At 43.9% G+C, this 15,223-nt stretch overlaps 1 protein-coding gene across 13 annotated transcripts in view; it reads left to right on the top strand.

Moving 5' to 3' along the window:
* Nucleotides 1-15,223, top strand: part of HSPG2 (heparan sulfate proteoglycan 2) — a 97,445-nt gene that overhangs the window by 38,376 nt on the left and 43,846 nt on the right. For 10 of the 13 annotated variants that reach the window (XM_072155396.1, XM_072155387.1, XM_072155392.1 and 7 more), the window contains exons 4-18: nucleotides 1,739-1,813; nucleotides 6,841-6,950; nucleotides 7,126-7,184; nucleotides 10,138-10,298; nucleotides 10,615-10,653; nucleotides 11,349-11,474; nucleotides 11,598-11,870; nucleotides 12,237-12,356; nucleotides 12,748-12,879; nucleotides 13,187-13,331; nucleotides 13,416-13,564; nucleotides 13,896-14,042; nucleotides 14,141-14,298; nucleotides 14,373-14,552; nucleotides 14,966-15,162. In XM_072155396.1, coding sequence (XP_072011497.1) covers nucleotides 1,739-1,813; nucleotides 6,841-6,950; nucleotides 7,126-7,184; nucleotides 10,138-10,298; nucleotides 10,615-10,653; nucleotides 11,349-11,474; nucleotides 11,598-11,870; nucleotides 12,237-12,356; nucleotides 12,748-12,879; nucleotides 13,187-13,331; nucleotides 13,416-13,564; nucleotides 13,896-14,042; nucleotides 14,141-14,298; nucleotides 14,373-14,552; nucleotides 14,966-15,162 — 2,071 coding nt within the window. The remainder of the gene's footprint in view (nucleotides 1-1,738; nucleotides 1,814-6,840; nucleotides 6,951-7,125; nucleotides 7,185-10,137; nucleotides 10,299-10,614; nucleotides 10,654-11,348; nucleotides 11,475-11,597; nucleotides 11,871-12,236; nucleotides 12,357-12,747; nucleotides 12,880-13,186; nucleotides 13,332-13,415; nucleotides 13,565-13,895; nucleotides 14,043-14,140; nucleotides 14,299-14,372; nucleotides 14,553-14,965; nucleotides 15,163-15,223) is intronic. The other 3 variants (XM_072155389.1, XM_072155399.1, XM_072155393.1) reach the window with 2 other exon arrangements.

Raw genomic sequence — 15,223 nt, 5'->3', positions numbered from 1 at the left:
GGGGCTCCTGTTTTAATCACAGAAGCCCCTGCGTGCAAATTGCAGAGAGTCAACTGATGTCACCGTCCCTCAGGGATGGGATGGAGGAGATGGGCTAAATAGATGAAATTAGATGTGAATAATAAGCAGACGACGGGGCCTGTGGAGGCTCTGTGACGTAGACAGGAGCCCCCGAGGCTCATTTGCAAAATTTTAAAAGGCAATTTCCTCAAAAACTGGGCTATTAGAAGCAAAAGAAAACAACAATGCATTTAAGTGTGCTTAGTTTAGAAGCACCGCATCCATGTGATTAATTTCCTTTAAGCCGACTAAAAGGAGGTTAGACTCTATAGATAATGGGGGTCATTTACTAAGGGGCCGATTCGCGTTTTCCCGACGTGTTACCCGAATATTTCCGATTTGCGCCGATTTTCCCCGGGATTTTGGTGCACGCGATCGGATTGTGGCGCATCGGCGCCGGCATGCTCGCGACGGAAATCGGGGGGCGTGGCCGAGCGAAAACCCGACGGATTCGGAAAAACTGCCGCATTTAAAAAAAAGAAATGTGTCGCTTGGGACGCGCTCACCTTCACTTGGTCCGGCCCGGTGAACTCCAGCGTGTTCAGATGCTTTTCATCCCAGCAGCGCCACCTGGTGGACGGCGGAGGAACTACCTTGATGAATCCCGGCCGGACCCGAATCCAGCGCAGAGAACGCGCCGCTGCATCGCGAACGGACCGGGTAAGTAAATCTGCCCCAATGTACCAGATGAATGAGGGTTTGGCACTCCAACACCCGTGTCCCTCAACATGGACAATTGAGCTCTGTTCTCTTTGTACTTCAGACCCATTATGTGGCTTTATTAACAGTGACAGTCATAGGGTGTCCCCCATGATGAGAGCTACAAAGACTTACCTCTTTATTAGTGTCAGGGTCAGCATCTGCAAAGTTTGTTTCCTTGGGTTTCCTCCGGGGCCTCCAGTTTCCTCCAACACTCCAAAGCATACTGGTAGGTTGATTAAATTGTGAGACCCATATGGGACAGGGACTGATTTGGCAAGTTCTATGCAGTGCTGCGTAATCTGTGTGCGCTATATAAATAAAAGAATTATTATTGGTGGCCTCCTAACAGTGGCTGTCGCTGTCAGGAGGCCACTAATGTAGCCACTATTAAAGAAGTAAGACTTTAGCTCTCATCATGGGGGACACCCTATGGCTGTCACCATTAAGTAAGCCACGTGACTGCCACGGCCGCCTATGGAACACCAGTAACAGAACCGGTGCCCTATAACAGTGGCTGCCCTCTAAAGCACCTCTATAAAGTATGGGAGCTCATCTATCTAGGATTGCAGGAGTTTTCCACGTCTCTTTGGTGTAATGACAGGGTGATGCATGTGCAGTGATGAGAGATAATGGACACCAGATGAACGTGCTGCTAACATAGTGTTAGACATGTGCAGTGTGTGAGAACCGTGGTTGTGCACTCATGTGTCAGATCGGTGGAGAGATTGAGATCTATAGGTCCTACATATGTACTACATATGAGCATAATCAGAATGATCAATTCTGCATTAAACCCTGTGACTATACACATTGGTGGTGGTGCGGTCCTGCTATGTAGCATAGATGAGGACTATAACATTTTTCTTTTCCTTCCTCTTTCCTATGTGTCCAGGTACAAGTAGTCGATTATCTTTGCATTTACATGAACTTTTATTCCTTTCTCCCAATCCTTTGTCCCCTTCCCGCCATCCCTCAGAGCGAGTGGTAACTGCATTAGCGCCCCAGCTGGCAGGTATGAGTGTCTCTGAGATGGACCAAGAACCGTTCCTGAGTAAGTTGTGTCGGAGGTGTGTGCACCCTGACCCCTGTGCACGCAGTGACACCACTAATTGTGTGCTGTGAACCTCCAGTTACACATAATGGGGGATACCCATGTTGTAGGTCGATTTAAGAGGGTGCATGTCGGGTTGGCTCTGCATAATACACATTAAAATTGCTGGTGTATTTTGTATACTAGGGGGCTGTACGCACCCTGTCACCCTGCACAGGCTTCATTCTCCTTGTTTTATGTTAACCTCTGAATGCCTGGAGTGTACATTGCGTAGGTAGGTATCTGGGCTACGTTGCATGTCACACGCTTCTTGCACACAGCGCTGGGTGTTTCCTCCCGCTCAGACACATGGATGCATTGTGCTTTCTCCAGGCCCTGCTTCTCATCATGCTGCCGCCACGTTACATGCCTTCTTCTCCAGATCTTATAGATAAAATACCTACTTTCCCAACCTCATGTAGGGATGGGACATTCTAAACCAATCCCAACCTTTGTAGATACCAGACTTTCCAGGTATGACTTATATAGGACATGATCCTTCATGCCAGGACACTATAGGTACGACATAACTTTTCCTATCTATAGGAGTTTCGGTTGACACGTGGTGCTGATCCAGCTGTCTCCAGCTGTGAATGGTCGGTCCTGGTACTTGTCCATCATTCTTTCCCAGAGGATGGATGTTTTCGGACAGCTGTGCTCATCCATCATCCCCCTGCGCAGCCACACGGCGAACGCTCTGCGTTTCTTAGTCATTGGCTCCTATCAGGGGTTTCCTGTGGGCGGCTGTCACATTCCTTCTCCTCCGCTGTCTCTTGTACTCCATATCATGTAGTGGGAAGTTTGGGGGGATTGAATGGAGCTATAGCCCTATGTCCAGATAGGAATGGGAAAACAGATGTTCAGTGTGGGAAGTGAGGTGAAGGAGTCTCCAGGGCCCTGATGTTCACTTCTCTCTGTACATGCAGCTGTCATCATCTGCAGGTCATAAGGCCTTTAGTAATAATTATCTAAAGTCCAAATCACAAGTCTAATAGATTCAGGTTTAAAAAACACTAAAGACTACTATAGGTCCGGAACACAGCTTTCTAAACATCATATAGGCGGTATGGGCGGGCACCTGGGCTGTTTGGCTTGGGAGGGGCCCACGCCCGTCAATACCCAGGCCCGAAATGAAGATCCGTCATCAGTCTTAATTAAAAAAAAAAACTATGCTTTCAGCTTCTTCTCCTCGTCCCCGCGGCTCCAACTTCTGCTCTTCGGGCACATCACTATAATGCGGCGGTGTAGCGGTCGCGTGGCATCATAGTTTATGCGGCGTGCAGGCCCTTACACTATGACGTCACACATCCCCTACACCGTCGTGTCATATTGATGCACCCGGACCGAAAGACGGAGCCGTAAGATGAGTATAGTTTTTTTTTTTTTTTTTTAAGGGACCCTGCCGGTGGATATTTCAGTAAAGGGGACTCTACTGTGGACATTTCAGTAAAGGAGGACCCTGCTGGTGGACATTTCAGTAAAGGGGGGGCTCTGCTGTCGACATTTCAGTAAAAGGGGGCTCTGCTGTCGACATTTCTGTAAAGGGGGGCTCTGCTGTAGGAGACTCGGGTTATATGTGTGTCTTTAGAGTTCAGAGGAGTTTAGATGCAGGATGCACAGAGGCCGGGGGCAGCCAGGGGAAGCATCCACATCTCCTACACTGTCTGGGAGATCTGGTCTGGACGGCAGTCGGGGTGGAGGGTTTCATGCAGTCCGGGAATGTTCAGCTTTTCTAAATAGATGGGTTATAAGGGCACGATTGTAGTTCATCATATTAAATTACTTTTATAAACAGTAAAAGAGTAAGGATATAGAGTAGTACTTAAGTCCTTACATCCGGACACATGTTGGTTTGGATGCTGGTGGGGGCCCTAGTAATGTGAACAGCCCGGGCACATGGGAGCACTGAGGCCTGTGGCGTCCTATGGTCTGTCACATAGAGCTCTGAGGCCTGTGACGTCCTATGATCTGTCACATAGAGCTCTGAGGCCTGTGCCGTCCTTTGATCTGTCACATAGAGCTCTGAGGCCTGTGCCGTCCTATGATCAGTCATATAGAGCTCTGAGGCCTGTGATGTCCTATGGTCTGTCACATAGAGCTCTGAGGCCTGTGACGTCCTATGATCAGTCACATAGAGCTCTGAGGCCTGTGCCGTCCTTTGATCTGTCACATAGAGCTCTGAGGCCTGTGCCGTCCTATGATCAGTCACATAGAGCTCTGAGGCCTGTGATGTCCTATGGTCTGTCACATAGAGCTCTGAGGCCTGTGACGTCCTATGATCTGTCACATAGAGCTCTGAGGCCTGTGACGTCCTATGATCAGTCACATAGAGCTCTGAGGCCTGTGTCGTCCTATGATCTGTCACATAGAGCTCTGAGGCCTGTGTCGTCCTATGATCAGTCACATAGAGCACTGAGGCCTGTGACGTCCTATAATCTGTCACATAGAGCTCTGAGGCCTGTGTCGTCCTATGATCTGTCACATAGAGCTCTGAGGCCTGTGACGTCCTATGATCTGTCACATAGAGCTCTGAGGCCTGTGACGTCCTATGATCTGTTACATAGAGCTCTGAGGCCTGTGTCGTCCTATGATCTGTCACATAGAGCTCTGAGGCCTGTGATGTCCTATGATCTGCCACATAGAGCTCTGAGGGCTGTGTCGTCCTATGATCTGTCACATAGAGCTCTGAGGCCTGTGTCGTCCTATGATCTGTCACATAGAGCTCTGAGGCCTGTGTCGTCCTATGATCAGTCACATAGAGCTCTGAGGCCTGTGACGTCCTATGATCTGTCACATAGAGCTCTGAGGCCTGTGTCCTCCTATGATCAGTCACATAGAGCTCTGAGGCCTGTGCCGTCCTATGATCTGTCACATAGAGCTCTGAGGCCTGTGACGTCCTATGATCTGTCACATAGAGCTCTGAGGCCTGTGACGTCCTATGATCTGTTACATAGAGCTCTGAGGCCTGTGACGTCCTATGATCTGTCACATAGAGCTCTGAGGCCTGTGACGTCCTATGATCTGTCACATAGAGCTCTGAGGCCTGTGTTGTCCTATGATCAGTCACATAGAGCTCTGAGGCCTGTGCATACCTCCCAACATTTGGGAAAAGGAAAGAGGGACAAAATGGCGGCACGCGTAGCGTGCCGCGGCGAACCCCCTAAGCCACACCCCCAATCACTCCCTGGCCACGCCCCAAATTTTAGCCATATTAAAAATAATAAAAATCATAATTTAAAAAAAAAAAAAAAATATTATCCTCATTGGGATTTGAACCCAGAACCTGCAGTGTCCATGTACAATAATAACACAGCGCCTCAACCCACTGAGCTATAACCTCTGTGATTAACAAGTGGAGAATTTTGGTAACTAAGAACTATATACTGCCTTGGTATATAGGGAGGGATCTTCTCAGATTATTGTAATTATTGAGACTATTATTATTATTATTATTATTATTATTATTGAGATGATTATTATTATTTTTACCATTATTAATAATCATCTCCATAATAATAAAATTTATAATAATAATAATAGTCTGAATAATTACAATAATAATCTCTGAGAAGATCCCTCTCTATATATCAGTGCATTAGTCTGTGTCACAGTGTAAATGGCAGATAACACTTCTTACTTACCAGAAATCCTCAGCTCTCTATCACTGGGCTTATAGCTCAGTTAGTTAAGCTCCTGTCTATGGTGCAGAGGGTCCCAGGTTCGAATCTCAGCCTGGCCAAAACTTTATGTAATTTAATTATATAAAGAGCTTGTGTCTGGGGAAGACCTGGAGACCATATATGGACAGATAGAGATCTGAGCTGATGACGTGGTCCCTGCTCTCTCCACTAAGCCGACACTTCTCTGAAAAGGATTCCCTGCCCGATGTCTGCTCTGGGGAACCCTAGGAGATGCAGTGACCATATATGGACAGATCTGAAGCTGATGACGTGGTCCCTGCTCTGCGCTAAGCCCGACACTTCTCTGAAAAGGATTCCCTCCCGATGTCTGTAGAAGCCATTCTGTACTGTGAGTTCAGACTTTCAAAGTATTTACTATGCGGACACAGCGCCGGGACACAGCGGGACCTGGGGGGAGAATCCGTGACAATATCATAGCTGCCCGTGACGCGGGGCAGAGGTACGAAAAACGGGAAAGTCCCGTCAAAATCGGGACGGTTGGGAGCTATGGCCTGTGTCGTCCTATGATCAGTCACATAGAGCTCTGCGGCCTGTGTCCTCCTATGATCTGTCACATAGAGCTCTGAGGCCTGTGCCGTCCTATGATCTGTCACATAGAGCTCTGAGGCCTGTGACGTCCTATGATCTGTCACATAGAGCTCTGAGGCCTGTGTTGTCCTATGATTTGTCACATAGAGCTCTGAGGCCTGTGTCCTCCTATGATCAGTCACATAGAGCTCTGAGGCCTGTGCCGTCCTATGATCTGTCACATAGAGCTCTGAGGCCTGTGACGTCCTATGATCTGTCACATAGAGCTCTGAGGCCTGTGTTGTCCTATGATCTGTCACATAGAGCTCTGAGGCCTGTGACGTCCTATGATCAGTCACATAGAGCTCTGAGGCCTGTGTCCTCCTATGATCTGTCACATAGAGCTCTGAGGCCTGTGACGTCCTATGATCTGTCACATAGAGCTCTGAGGCCTGTGACATCCTATAACTATTAGATATGGGAGAGTGGATATTTTGAGAGCCTGGTGACCATCATCTTTTGACATAGTGAAGCTTTTCAGAACTTTTTTCCCAAGGATATTTGCTGCCCTCTGGTGGTGATGTCTTGATACTCATTGACTTTTGATACTACTAATACTATATACTGTGCAATCCCAATATCAGAAAATATTTCACAGTAAGACAGGACAGTATCTGTCGGGTTGGTATTGGCGGCTGTGGTCTCTCCTTTGTCTTATTCTGCAGCTGTATGGAGGTCCGTTCTTTCATCTAATTCTTCATTGTGTTGTTTTATATGCAGTTTATTACAGAGCTCTGGTGAATTTTACCACATCTATAGAGTACACTCCTGACCTGGACAATGTCTCCTCTGACCAATTCCGGGATTTGTCAGAATCCATTGTGGACACGGTGAGATTTCCCTTCAGTTATTTCTTAGATATAACCGACTATAACCGTGTCCCCTGATATGTGCACCAAAGACTATGTCACTGCGGCAGCTCTGACAGCAAGATATATCATAGATTTATATATATACATATCATATGTGGTAATAATAGCTCATCATTTTTCTTATTTTTTCCAGCTTGAGTCTGAATATTACAAAATCCCTGGAGAGCAGATGGTTAATGTTGTATATGTCAAGTAAGTGAACTATAAACCTGCTTTATATCTCTAAAAACATGTATATGCTGTGGGCTTCCACCAACATGAATATCCCATTTATGTGTTTTATTTACATTCAATATCTCACCAGTCGTGAGTATTATACCATGTACACCTCATATATCACATGTCCTGTATTATACCATGTACACCTCATATATCACATGTCCTGTATTATACCATGTACACCTCATATATCACATCTCCTGTACTATACCATGTACACCTCACATATCACATGTCCTGTACTATACTATGTACACCTCACATATCACATGTCCTGTACTATACTATGTACACCTCACATATCACATGTCCTGTACTATACCATGTACACCTCACATATCACATGTCCTGTACTATACTATGTACACCTCACATATCACATGTCCTGTACTATACCATGTACACCTCACATATCACATGTCCTGTACTATACCATGTACACCTCACATATCACATGTCCTGTACTATACTATGTACACCTCACATATCACATGTCCTGTACTATACCATGTACACCTCACATATCACATGTCCTGTACTATACCATGTACACCTCACATATCACATGTCCTGTATTATACCATGTACACCTCATATATCACATGTCCTGTATTATACCATGTACACCTCATATATCACATGTCCTGTACTATACCATGTACACCTCATATATCACATGTCCTGTACTATACCATGTACACCTCACATATCACATGTCCTGTACTATACCATGTACACCTCACATATCACATGTCCTGTACTATACCATGTACACCTCACATATCACATGTCCTGTACTATACTATGTACACCTCACATATCACATGTCCTGTACTATACCATGTACACCTCACATATCACATCTCCTGTACTATACCATGTACACCTCATATATCACATGTCCTGTACTATACCATGTACACCTCATATATCACATGTCCTGTATTATACCATGTACACCTCATATATCACATGTCCTGTACTATACCATGTACACCTCATATATCACATGTCCTGTACTATACCATGTACACCTCACATATCACATGTCCTGTACTATACCATGTACACCTCATATATCACATGTCCTGTACTATACCATGTACACCTCACATATCACATGTCCTGTACTATACTATGTACACCTCACATATCACATGTCCTGTACTATACCATGTACACCTCATATATCACATCTCCTGTACTATACCATGTACACCTCATATATCACATCTCCTGTACTATACCATGTACACCTCATATATCACATGTCCTGTATTATACCATGTACACCTCATATATCACATGTCCTGTACTATACCATGTACACCTCATATATCACATCTCCTGTACTATACCATGTACACCTCATATATCACCTGTCCTGTACTATACCATGTACACCTCATATATCACATCTCCTGTATTATACCATGTACACCTCATATATCACATGTCCTGTACTATACCATGTACACCTCATATATCACATGTCCTGTACTATGCCATGTACACCTCATATATCACATCTCCTGTACTATACCATGTACACCTCATATATCACATGTCCTGTACTATACCATGTACACCTCATATATCACATCTCCTGTATTATACCATGTACACCTCATATATCACATGTCCTGTACTATACCATGTACACCTCATATATCACATCTCCTGTACTATACCATGTACACCTCATATATCACATCTCCTGTACTATACCATGTACACCTCATATATCACATGTCCTGTACTATACCATGTACACCTCATATATCACATCTCCTGTACTATACCATGTACACCTCACATATCACATCTCCTGTACTATACCATGTACACCTCATATATCACATGTCCTGTACTATACCATGTACACCTCACATATCACATGTCCTGTACTATACCATGTACACCTCATATATCACATGTCCTGTACTATACCATGTACACCTCATATATCACATGTCCTGTACTATACCATGTACACCTCATATATCACATGTCCTGTATTATACCATGTACACCTCATATATCACATGTCCTGTACTATACCATGTACACCTCATATATCACATCTCCTGTACTATACCATGTACACCTCATATATCACCTGTCCTGTACTATACCATGTACACCTCATATATCACATCTCCTGTATTATACCATGTACACCTCATATATCACATGTCCTGTACTATACCATGTACACCTCATATATCACATCTCCTGTACTATACCATGTACACCTCATATATCACATGTCCTGTATTATACCATGTACACCTCATATATCACATGTCCTGTATTATACCATGTACACCTCACATATCACATGTCCTGTACTATACCATGTACACCTCATATATCACATGTCCTGTACTATACCATGTACACCTCATATATCACATCTCCTGTATTATACCATGTACACCTCATATATCACATGTCCTGTACTATACCATGTACACCTCATATATCACATGTCCTGTACTATACCATGTACACCTCATATATCACATCTCCTGTACTATACCATGTACACCTCATATATCACATGTCCTGTACTATACCATGTACACCTCATATATCACATCTCCTGTACTATACCATGTACACCTCAAATATCACATCTCCTGTACTATACCATGTACACCTCATATATCACATGTCCTGTACTATACCATGTACACCTCACATATCACATGTCCTGTACTATACCATGTACACCTCATATATCACATGTCCTGTACTATACCATGTACACCTCATATATCACATGTCCTGTACTATACCATGTACACCTCATATATCACATGTCCTGTACTATACCATGTACACCTCACATATCACATGTCCTGTACTATACTATGTACACCTCACCTCTCTTCATGGTCTCCCCTCTTTCCTTCTCCTTTAGGGTCATTGATAACTTTGTGTTTGTGGAATTAGATGTTGGATCGGAGGGTAACACCAATGACACTCAGATTCGCCAGGTGTTGTACTCGGTCATTGCTAGCAGCTCTATCGCTAGTTATGTCACCTCTGTCGAGGGCTTTCAGTTCCGGCGTCTAGGGGCTGGTAAGTTTCTATGATCTATTGGATGACATTAGTGGAGTTTGTATATTTTATTGGTTAGTCGGGGCATTTTGGGAATACTGTGTACACTTTTGTGTGGTTGAGGATATGTAACTTTTGTTGTTTGAAATATTTCTATCCATTTAAATGTACATATGAGTTGTATCTAAACCTGGTGGTGAGTACCTCTAACCCGGCCAAGGATATCCACCAAACATGGAGACCTTTATTTTCTCTCACTTTTATGGATGGTGTACTATCTATGACTCCTCTCTCCTCACTATCTCTCTATGAATCTTGCACTTTTGTTTCTCTCTAGCACAAACCCCTCCATCTCCCATTGAGGTGGAGACAGCAGGTAAGATGCTTGATGGCCTTGTCTCTCCTGCCTCTTCATCCTTTCCTGACACTTTCCCTTCTTGAGTGTTTGTGTTGATGTGTGGTATAACCTGCGAGTTTTGTGAACCTTGAAGCCATTGTCTCCCGACTACACTCCAGGATGGAACGTAATCAAGTATTATTGAAGATACATTAGAGACTCGCTAACTCCAATACGAAAGTGGTTCTGGGGTTGGCACTGGACCAAGTTATTATTGATCGTTGGAGTGCTAGATTTCTTAAATTTACATATGGTTATGAACAGCAGGCTGAAGCTGAATGTCATGCACCCAGTGGGGGATTAGTGGCTGGAAGCATGGTGAACTGAGAATAACTTTTGTATATATATATATATATATATATATATATATATATATATATATATATATATATTGTCATGAGAATATGTCTGAAACTGCTGGTTCCATTCCTCTCTATATCATTTTAGAAAAGTGGGAAAGCATGTCCTATCCATACACGTCTATAGTTGCTCTGGAGATGAGAAAGTTCTCTGCATGTTTTGTATTCACAGATAATGTCTGTATCCATATCCAGGGCTACATGACTACAATAGCTCTACCCCTCCATTGAGATATTGGGGTTCTCACCATTGTTTTTTATACTTTTCATACATCCTGATAGTTTTTCTAATGTCCTCTTTCTCTCTCTGTACAGTGACACCTTCCGCACGTTCTTGCACAGCTGATGAGTTCACCTGTAATAATGGCGAGTGCGTCCCCTTGGAATTTCGGTGCGATCGGCGCCATGACTGTCGGGACATGTCTGATGAGATGGAGTGTGGTCAGTAAATCCATTGTCTAAGTACACATACACATTTCATCCTCAAATCTTCCTGAATCCTTTATCTCTGTTCTGGTTACTGCCTTATATCAGATGTCTGATTTATTACATTTTCTTCTCCAGAAACGTCAGAACCAGACATTACCGTTCCTCCTCTTACCACAAGACCTGTCATTACTAGGCGACCTATCTCCACCCCTGCACCCCCAATTTATACAAGACCCCCAGTTGTCGTCACTACACCAATATCGCGTCTTACTCCTAAACCACCAATAGATGGTCCTCGCGTCTGCCGGAGAGAAGAAGCTCGTTGCCCAAATGGACAGTGTATTCCTAGAGACTACCTGTGCGATGGAGAGCGGGACTGTAGGGATGGCAGCGATGAGCTCAACTGTGGTGAGATTTTGCTGGAATAACAGGAGGGGTGTAATATCACACCTTAATAATATACGGTTACTATATTGTTATCTAACTCGCTGTTCAGAATCCGCTCCAAAATGGAGTACGATATGAGGGATGATACAAAATCCTAATACCATGCATGTTATCTAACTCATTGTACATGGTCCACGTCTAAACGGAGAAGGTTATGAAGGTACAAAACCCTTATACTATGCATAGTGTTATCTTACTATTTGTACCTAGTCCGCTCCTAAATTGGGAACAGTATGAGGGATTACACCCTAATACTAGACCTGAATGCCAATGCTAGAGATCATTTCTGATCAGTGGTGCATCTTAATTTTTTCCTCTTCTTCTTAGGAACTCCCTCTCCCTGTGAGCCCAATGAATTTAAGTGTAAGAATGGTCGCTGCGCCTTGAAACTCTGGCGATGTGATGGTGACAATGACTGTGGAGACGGCTCTGATGAGATAAATTGCCGTGAGTACCATAACGTGTGGAGCTTTACATTATGTCATTGGTGCGGCCTGTGCCGGCTTATGATATATGGAATACAGGCAGTCCCTGGGTTACGTACCAGACTGGTTCTGTAGGTTTGTTCTTAAATTGAATTTGTATGTAAGTCGGAACTGTATATTTTATAACTGAAACCCCAGCCAAATTTTTTTTTTGGTCTCTGTGACAATTGAATTTTAAAAATGTTGGGTTGTCATAAGAACCAGGATTAACAATAAAGCTTCATTACAGACGCCTATGATAACTGTTATAGCTGATTATTGTAGCCTGGGACTAAAGTACAGTAAATTACCAACATCCAATTAAATAAATCTATATGTATCGACATTTTGCACTCATCATACCTCTTTTACAGCCACCAAAGGTCCGAGTGACATGTGTGCTCCTGATCAGTTCGTCTGTGTACAGTCTCGAAACTGTATCCCCGCCAGTTATCAATGTGATGAAGAAGCCGACTGCCCGGACCGCTCTGATGAGATCGGCTGCAGTAAGTGTCATTCCTGGTTCATAGCACAGAATGGCCTCTATTGCATATCACAGTATGAGCCAATGTCTAGCTGTCTTTTAGGTGTGAGGTTAATGCTGTGTATGGACAGGCTCAGCGATTTTAGGATTACATTATCCTTTTTTATTCAAATTGTTTAAAATTGGTTTTTAATTTAATCAATGCACAAAATACTTCGATATTGTATGACAACATTGGGTGACATTATTCTTAATGATCATCTTTTTGTCTACATATTAGTGTTAGTAGTGATCTTCATTGAAGTTAACTGCAATCTACTTGCTTTCAGGTCCACCCCAAGTGATTACACCACCTGAAGAGAGCATCGTGGCTTCCCGGGGAGATACCGTGCGCTTTACCTGTGTGGCAATTGGCATCCCGACACCTATTATAACCTGGAGATTAAACTGGGGTCATATCCCTACTAGCAGCAGGTGATGGCATGTTACACTAAGAGAATTACTAGTTGATAGTGAATGGGATGATAACCCATGGTGGTTTCTTCTGCTTTGTCCCAGAGTTTCAATGACTAGTGAAAACGGACACGGTACTCTTATCATTCGGGATGTAAAGGAAGCGGATCAGGGTGCTTACACGTGTGAAGCCATCAATGCTAAGGGCATGGTGTTTGGAATTCCTGATGGGGTCCTCTCCTTAAAGTCTGATGGTAATTTCTGAGAATGGGCCATGTCTTTAGAGGGGTATTCTTACTACATTGTGGTTACCTCCAGGGGGTGGAGGTAGTCTTATGGGCCAGGCTGCCGTATAAGCATTGCAACATGATCATTAGCCAAATCATACTTTTTGTCAAACGGTATAGACTCCATATTAAGGATATCGGAGCACAGAAGGGTGCTCCTGTAAGAGGTTTTTAATTCAGGTATCAGCAGATACTGGTTGTTCTTGAAGAGACTTCTTAGAGAGTCTTATAGGACTGTCCACAATGACTTCCAGCTCTACTTGGCTTCAGACCTTAATATTACATTTTTATTTTCCAGGTCTCTGTGCTGAAGGATTTTTCCACGTGTCCGGCACCTCCCAGTGCATTCCTTGCTTTTGCTTTGGCGTTGCTAAGATTTGTCAACAAACGGGTCGATACCGAAACCAGATCAGACTCCGATTTGATGCTCCAGATAACTTTAAAGGTGGGTCCAAAGGGTGTGCCTCGTGCTTGTGCCTACTTATCAGCATTGACAAGGATTTGATGGCATTTACTTTAATATATTATTTATCAAAATTTTAGGAGTGAACGTATCCTCTCCCCAAGGATTTCCTCCATTATCCTCAAACCAATTTCAAATTGACACCAGCGTAGAAGAATTCCAGCTGGTTGACCTTTCCCGGAGATTCCTGAATCACGACTCTTTCTGGACGCTGCCATCCCAGTTTTTGGGGAACAAGGTAAGTGTCAGTCTTCTGACATGCTGTCGCTGTGTTCTGACTGGTACCTTATACAATCTTGCCTCTCATTTCAGGTGGACTCCTATGGAGGGTCCCTCCGTTATAAAGTTCGGTATGGTCTGACACGGGGTCAGTCAGAGCCTGTGAGAAAGTCTGATGTGGTTCTTATTGGGAATGGGAAAAAACTTATCTATCGAGTTCAATCATCTACTCAGCCAACCATTGTGAACCAGAGGATAGTCCAATTCACAGAGGTGAGCTTCCAATGAAAATGACAACCCAACCACTCCAGTAAGTCCTCCTCTGCATTATGCACAGACTCTGTAGGGATAGGACTCTTTAGAGATGGGAAAGTACCTGTATATCATCTACCATTACCTTCCATCATAGCTTTACTGGGTCCCTTCTCTTTTGTCTTGATGTGGAGTCAGTGACCATTATGTATTTATCCAACTGTGACTAAGTCTGCAGGAAGCAAAGGATAAGGCATAGGGCTATTACCACGCTGGAGCTTTATAGCTTGCCTCAAAGCACATTATTTGTCCATAGTTTGAATACATTGTTGTTTTGCTTTCATATGAACCTCCGCCATCACTAAGTGCACTATAAGACAGGATACATCTACTTGTCAACTTGTAATTCACTTCTTGTCTTCTCCCAACCGCAGGAAAACTGGCAGCATGAGTCTGGTGCAGTAGTGACCCGTGAGGACCTGATGATGACACTTCAGAATCTGGAAGCTATAATGATTCAGACCGTGTATGATAACAAAATGGCCAGCGTCGGCCTGGCGGACATCATCATGGACACAACCTCTGTGGAGTACACGCAGCTTGGGGTGGCCCTGGGCGTTGAGGAGTGCAGGTCTGTATTCAGAGCACTAATTGTAAAGAAAATATTGTGTAGCCTATGATCTGTTATGAAC

The sequence above is a fragment of the Engystomops pustulosus genome, chromosome 6 (genome assembly GCF_040894005.1).
Source record: "Engystomops pustulosus chromosome 6, aEngPut4.maternal, whole genome shotgun sequence".
Classification (NCBI taxonomy): domain Eukaryota; kingdom Metazoa; phylum Chordata; class Amphibia; order Anura; family Leptodactylidae; genus Engystomops; species Engystomops pustulosus.
The sequence above is the reverse complement of the archived record's forward strand: the minus strand, read 5'-3'. Positions and strand labels throughout refer to the sequence as shown.